Source organism: Pelodiscus sinensis, unplaced genomic scaffold (assembly GCF_049634645.1).
Source record: "Pelodiscus sinensis isolate JC-2024 unplaced genomic scaffold, ASM4963464v1 ctg256, whole genome shotgun sequence".
Classification (NCBI taxonomy): domain Eukaryota; kingdom Metazoa; phylum Chordata; order Testudines; family Trionychidae; genus Pelodiscus; species Pelodiscus sinensis.
The window spans coordinates 1-7,317 of NW_027465972.1; the positions used below are offsets into that span (position 1 = coordinate 1).

A 7,317-nucleotide genomic window follows, 5' to 3' on the forward strand; every position below is an offset into this window, starting at 1 on the left:
TGAGGCGGGGGGCAGGGTACGTGGGGTGGGCGGGGGCGGGGAAGGGGGGCAGGCTGAGGCGGGGGTAGGGTACGTGGGGCAGGGGGCAGGGAAGGGGGGCAGGCTGAGGTGGGGGTAGGGTACGTGGGGCGGGCGGGGGCGGGGAAGGGGGGGTCCCCGGGCCCCGCAGTGCTGCCTGCCCCATGGCGGGGCCCCGGGGGGCGCTCACCTCGGGCGTGTCGGGGCTCTGGTAGGCCAGCTTGTACCCGCGCAGGATGCCGGCCGGCGGCCCGCGGGGCTCCCGCCAGTGCACCGTGGCGCGGCTGCCGTTCCGCACGGCCGTGACGTTCTCCGGGGGGGCGCGGGGCGCTGCCGGGGGCACAGGTGCGTCACTGGGCCTGCCGGGGGGCCCACCCCCATGGGAACAGCCCCCCACTCCCTCTAACCACTAGGCCCCACTCCCCCCAGCCCCGTGCTGGGGAGAGAACCCAGGAGTCCTGGCTCCTGCCCCCCTCTAACCACTAGGCCCCACTCCCCCCGGCCCCGCGCTGGGGAGAGAACCCAGGAGTCCTGGCTCCTGCCCCCCTCTAACCACTAGGCCCCACTCCCCCCGGCCCCGAGCTGGGGAGAGAACCCAGGAGTCCTGGCTCCTGCCCCCTCTAACCACTAGGCCCCACTCCCCCCGGCCCCGAGCTGGGGAGAGAACCCAGGAGTCCTGGCTCCTGCCCCCCTCTAACCACTAGGCCCCGCTCCCCCCGGCCCCGCGCTGGGGAGAGAACCCAGGAGTCCTGGCTCCTGCCCCCCTCTAACCACTAGGCCCCACTCCCCCCAGCCCCGCGCTGGGGAGAGAACCCAGGAGTCCTGGCTCCTGCCCCCCTCTAACCACTAGGCCCCGCTCCCTCTGCTCACCGCCTTCCAGGGTCTCCATGGGCGCCCAGTGGGTCCAGCGGGAGGCTCCGGCCCGGCTGCGGCAGGCCACGCGGACGTGGTAGGTGGCAAAGGGCGCCAGCCCCACGAGGCGGTGGCGGAAGGGGGGCACGCTGGTGTTCTGGCTGTACATGGCTTCGGGGGGCTCGGTGCTGAGGTCCTGGTCTGTGCGCACAGCCTGGGGTGACAGGGGGGCACTGGTGGGGGCAGGAATCCCCCCATGCAGCACAGGCCCTGGCCCCCTTTTGGGGGAGCAGAGCCGGGGGCACCCCCAGTGCGGCCCCCCATTCCCTGGGCGCGACAGGAGCCGAAGGGCGACAGGACGGGGCCGCAGAAACCCCCTTCGCCGCCGAGTTTCGTTTCCCCGGAGGCGCTGGGCTGGGCGCCTCGGTTTCCCCGGGGGGGGGGCAGCGGTCACAGGCATGGGGGGGCGTCCAGCCCCCAGGAAAAGCAGAAGCAGGAGGCTGCTGGATTCCTCCTAAGCCCCAAATCCGGGTGCTCAGCAATTTGCGCTTCCCCTTTCGCAGCCTGGGGGTGGCAGGAAGTGGGGCAGGCCGGGTGCCCCCCGTCACCGTTCCCCCGGCCCCCTCACCTGTGTGCCCACCCCCCGGCTGGGGCCAAGACCCTCTCACATCCCCGAGCCGGCCCCTGCGCTTATCCGCCCTCGGGGTCCCACGGTGTCATCCCCTGCCCCACGGCGCCATCCCCACAGAGCCACCCCCGTCCGAGCCCCACGGCGCCACTCCCCACAGAGCCACCCCCGTCCGAGCCCCACGGCGCCACTCCCCACAGAGCCACCCCCGTCCGAGCCCCACGGCGCCATCCCCACAGAGCCACCCCCGTCCGAGCCCCTCGGAGCCACCCCCGTCCGAGCCCCTCGGAGCCACCCCCGTCCGAGCCCCACGGCGCCACTCCCCACAGAGCCACCCCCGTCCGAGCCCCTCGGAGCCACCCCCGTCCGAGCCCCACGGCACCACTCTCTCCCCACAGAGCCACCCCCTCCCAAGCCCCTCGGAGCCACCCCCGTCCGAGCCCACGGCACCACTCCCCACAGAGCCACCCCCTCCCAAACCCCTCGGAGCCACCCCCGTCCGAGCCCCACGGCGCCACTCTCTCCCCACAGAGCCACCCCCTCCCAAACCCCTCGGAGCCACCCCCGTCCGAGCCCACGGCACCACTCCCCACAGAGCCACCCCCTCCCAAGCCCCTCGGAGCCACCCCCGTCCGAGCCGCACGGCGCCACTCTCTCCCCACAGAGCCACCCCCTCCCAAACCCCTCGGAGCCACCCCCGTCCGAGCCGCACGGCACCACTCTCTCCCCACAGAGCCACCCCCTCCCAAACCCCTCGGAGCCACCCCCGTCCGAGCCCCACGGCACCACTCCCCACAGAGCCACCCCCTCCCAAACCCCTCGGAGCCACCCCCGTCCGAGCCCCACGGCGCCACTCTCTCCCCACAGAGCCACCCCCTCCCAAACCCCTCGGAGCCACCCCCGTCCGAGCCCCACGGCGCCACTCCCACAGAGCCACCCCCTCCCAAGCCCCTCGGAGCCACCCCCGTCCGAGCCCCACGGCACCACTCCCCACAGAGCCACCCCCTCCCAAGCCCCTCGGAGCCACCCCCGTCCGAGCCCCACGGCACCACTCCCCACAGAGCCACCCCCTCCCAAGCCCCTCGGAGCCACCCCGTCCGAGCCCCACGGCACCACTCCCCACAGAGCCACCCCCTCCCAAGCCCCTCGGAGCCACCCCCGTCCGAGCCCCACGGCACCACTCCCCACAGAGCCACCCCCTCCCAAGCCCCTCGGAGCCACCCCCGTCCGAGCCCCACGGCACCACTCCCCACAGAGCCACCCCCTCCCAAGCCCCTCGGAGCCACCCCCGTCCGAGCCCCACGGCACCACTCCCCACAGAGCCACCCCCTCCCAAGCCCCTCGGAGCCACCCCCGTCCGAGCCCCACGGCACCACTCCCCACAGAGCCACCCCCTCCCAAGCCCCTCGGAGCCACCCCCGTCCGAGCCCCACGGCACCACTCCCCACAGAGCCACCCCCTCCCAAGCCCCTCGGAGCCACCCCCGTCCGAGCCCCACGGCACCACTCCCCACAGAGCCACCCCCTCCCAAACCCCTCGGAGCCACCCCCGTCCGAGCCGCACGGCACCACTCTCTCCCCACAGAGCCACCCCCTCCCAAACCCCTCGGAGCCACCCCCGTCCGAGCCCCACGGCACCACTCCCCACAGAGCCACCCCCTCCCAAACCCCTCGGAGCCACCCCCGTCCGAGCCCCACGGCGCCACTCTCTCCCCACAGAGCCACCCCCTCCCAAACCCCTCGGAGCCACCCCCGTCCGAGCCCCACGGCGCCACTCCCCACAGAGCCACCCCCTCCCAAGCCCCTCGGAGCCACCCCCGTCCGAGCCCCACGGCACCACTCCCCACAGAGCCACCCCCTCCCAAGCCCCTCGGAGCCACCCCCGTCCGAGCCCCACGGCACCACTCCCCACAGAGCCACCCCCTCCCAAGCCCCTCGGAGCCACCCCCGTCCGAGCCCCACGGCACCACTCCCCACAGAGCCACCCCCTCCAAGCCCCTCGGAGCCACCCCCGTCCGAGCCCCACGGCACCACTCCCCACAGAGCCACCCCCTCCCAAGCCCCTCGGAGCCACCCCCGTCCGAGCCCCACGGCACCACTCCCCACAGAGCCACCCCCTCCCAAGCCCCTCGGAGCCACCCCCGTCCGAGCCCCACGGCACCACTCCCCACAGAGCCACCCCCTCCCAAGCCCCTCGGAGCCACCCCCGTCCGAGCCCCACGGCACCACTCCCCACAGAGCCACCCCCTCCCAAGCCCCTCGGAGCCACCCCCGTCCGAGCCCCACGGCACCACTCCCACAGAGCCACCCCCTCCCAAGCCCCTCGGAGCCACCCCCGTCCGAGCCCCACGGCACCACTCCCCACAGAGCCACCCCCTCCCAAACCCCTCAGAGCCACCCCCGTCCGAGCCCCACGGCGCCACTCCCCACAGAGCCACCCCCTCCCAAGCCCTCGGAGCCACCCCCGTCCGAGCCCCACGGCACCACTCCCCACAGAGCCACCCCCTCCCAAGCCCCTCGGAGCCACCCCCGTCCGAGCCCCACGGCACCACTCCCCACAGAGCCACCCCCTCCCAAGCCCCTCGGAGCCACCCCCGTCCGAGCCCCACGGCACCACTCCCCACAGAGCCACCCCCTCCCAAACCCCTCAGAGCCACCCCCGTCCGAGCCCCACGGCACCACTCCCCACAGAGCCACCCCCTCCCAAGCCCCTCGGAGCCACCCCCGTCCGAGCCCCACGGCACCACTCCCCACAGAGCCACCCCCTCCCAAGCCCCTCGGAGCCACCCCTGTCCGAGCCCCACGGCACCACTCCCCACAGAGCCACCCCCTCCCAAGCCCCTCGGAGCCACCCCCGTCCGAGCCCCATGGCACCACTCTCTCCCCACAGAGCCACCCCCTCCCAAACCCCTCGGAGCCACCCCCGTCCGAGCCCCACGGCACCACTCCCCACAGAGCCACCCCCTCCCAAGCCCCTCGGAGCCACCCCTGTCCGAGCCCCACGGCACCACTCCCCACAGAGCCACCCCCTCCCAAGCCCCTCGGAGCCACCCCCGTCCGAGCCCCACGGCACCACTCCCCACAGAGCCACCCCCTCCCAAGCCCCTCGGAGCCACCCCCGTCCGAGCCCCACGGCACCACTCCCCACAGAGCCACCCCCTCCCAAGCCCCTCGGAGCCACCCCCGTCGGAGCCCCACGGCGCCACTCCCCACAGAGCCACCCCCTCCCAAGCCCCTCGGAGCCACCCCCGTCCGAGCCCCACGGCACCACTCCCCACAGAGCCACCCCCTCCCAAGCCCCTCGGAGCCACCCCCGTCCGAGCCCCACGGCACCACTCCCCACAGAGCCACCCCCTCCCAAGCCCCTCGGAGCCACCCCCGTCCGAGCCCCACGGCGCCACTCCCCACAGAGCCACCCCCTCCCAAGCCCCTCGGAGCCACCCCTGTCCGAGCCCCACGGCACCACTCCCCACAGAGCCACCCCCTCCCAAACCCCTCGGAGCCACCCCCGTCCGAGCCCCACGGCACCACTCTCTCCCCACAGAGCCACCCCCTCCCAAGCCCCTCGGAGCCACCCCCGTCCGAGCCCCACGGCACCACTCTCTCCCCACAGAGCCACCCCCTCCCAAGCCCCTCGGAGCCACCCCTGTCCGAGCCCCACGGCACCACTCTCTCCCCACAGAGCCACCCCCTCCCAAACACCTCAGAGCCACCCCCGTCTGAGCCCCACGGCGCCACTCTGTCCCCACAGAGCCACCCCCTCCCAAACCCCTCGGAGCCACCCCTGTCCGAGCCCCACGGCGCCACCCATGCCCCTGCCCCATGGAGCCACCCCTGTCCGAGCCCCACGGCACCACTCCCCACAGAGCCACCCCCTCCCAAGCCCCTCGGAGCCACCCCCGTCCGAGCCCCACGGCACCACTCCCCACAGAGCCACCCCCTCCCAAGCCCCTCGAGCCACCCCCGTCCGAGCCCCACGGCACCACTCCCCACAGAGCCAAGCCCCTCGAGCCACCCCCGTCGGAAGCCCCACGGCAGCCACTCCCCACAGAGCCACCCCCTCCCAAGCCCCTCGGAGCCACCCCCCGTCGGAGCCCCACGGCGCCACCACCCCCACAGAGCCACCCCCTCCCAAGCCCCCGAGCCACCCCCGTCCGAGCCCCACGGCACACTCCCCACAGAGCCACCCCCTCCCAAGCCCCTCGGAGCCACCCCTGTCCGAGCCCCACGGCACCACTCCCCACAGAGCCACCCCCTCCCAAGCCCCTCGGAGCCACCCCCGTCCGAGCCCCACGGCGCCACTCCCCACAGAGCCACCCCCTCCCAAGCCCCTCGGAGCCACCCCTGTCCGAGCCCCACGGCACCACTCCCCACAGAGCCACCCCCTCCCAAACCCCTCGGAGCCACCCCCGTCCGAGCCCCACGGCACCACTCTCTCCCCACAGAGCCACCCCCTCCCAAGCCCCTCGGAGCCACCCCTGTCCGAGCCCCACGGCACCACTCTCTCCCCACAGAGCCACCCCCTCCCAAACACCTCAGAGCCACCCCCGTCTGAGCCCCACGGCGCCACTCTGTCCCCACAGAGCCACCCCCTCCCAAACCCCTCGGAGCCACCCCTGTCCGAGCCCCACGGCGCCACCCATGCCCCTGCCCCATGGAGCCACCCCCTCCCAAACCCCTCGGAGCCATCCTCGCCTGAACCCACAGCGCCACACGCCCTGCCCCATGGAGCCACCTGCCGCCCCAGCCCCATGGCGCTGCCCCCCCGGCTGAGCCTACCTGGACGGTGCAGACGCTGAGGGGAGATTCCCCGCTGGCCCCCGGCTCCCAGCCCACCTCCAGCGCCGTCTCGCCTGGCATCACCAGCAGCAGGCTCCGGGGGCGCTGGGGGACCACTGCGGACGGCACACGGGGGGGTCAGGGCAGCCCCAGCCTGTGCCCCACGGCACCCCACGTCTGTGCTCTGGGGGGAGAAGGCTGGGCAGGGGGCCCTCCGTGGGCTGCTGGGGGAGTCGCGCGGGCCCCCGGCAATCCCCTCCCCGTGCCGTGGGGAGCCCCATGGACGCTGCCGCCCGGGGACGTGGGGCCGGCCCAGCCTCACCTGTCACGGCGGCCGTGCGAGAGGTGGCCACGCCCTTGGCGTTGTGAGCTTCGCAGGAGAACGAGGCGCTGCCGTTCAGGCCTGGGGGGCACAGCGGGAGGGGGTGAGAATGTGGGGCACCCCCAGACCCTGCCATGCCAGCCCTACCTGAGAGTGCCCCCCACTGGTCCCCCTGCCCCACAGTGCCCCCTAGCACCACTCTGGGGCCAGCCCCCCGCTGGCCCCCCCTGCCCCACAGTGCCCCCTAGCATCGGCCTGGGGCCAGTCCCCCTGTCCTCCCTGCCCCACAGTGCCCCCTAGCATCGGCCTGGGGCCAGTCCCCCTGTCCTCCCTGCCCCACAGTGCCCCCTAGCATCGGCCTGGGGCCAGTCCCCCTGTCCTCCCTGCCCCACAGTGCCCCCTAGCATCGGCCTGGGGCCAGTCCCCCCTGTCCTCCCTGCCCCACAGTGCCCCCTAGCGCCTCCCTGCCCCGGGCCCAGCCCCTTGCCCGCTATCCTGGCAGGGCTGGCGGGTTCCCATCCCTCCCTGTTCCTTCATCCCAGCCGCCCCCAAGGCCACGAGGCCTCCAGCTTATCAGCCTCCCCCCCCCTGCACTGGGAGAAGGGGCACAGGGTGCCGGGGGGCGTGGCCTGAGCCCAAGGCCGGAGAGCTGAGGGGGCAGGGCCAGGTGAGTGGGGGGGGCGGCTGTGGGGCACACTCCCGGCCCCCTAACCCCCCAC

General features: G+C 74.4%; 1 protein-coding gene across 1 annotated transcript; it reads right to left on the minus strand.

Moving 5' to 3' along the window:
* Nucleotides 1–20: 20 nt before the first annotated feature.
* Nucleotides 21–6,757, minus strand: LOC142825575 (tyrosine-protein kinase receptor UFO-like; the record flags this gene model as incomplete). The annotated part of the gene is made up of 4 exons (XM_075917456.1): nucleotides 6,599–6,757; nucleotides 6,277–6,392; nucleotides 889–1,084; nucleotides 21–348 (listed from the first exon to the last, which is right to left on the minus strand). Coding segments are annotated over exons 1-4 (776 nt in total), but the record flags the coding sequence as incomplete, so codon positions are not given.
* Between the last annotated feature and the right edge of the window lie 560 nt (nucleotides 6,758–7,317).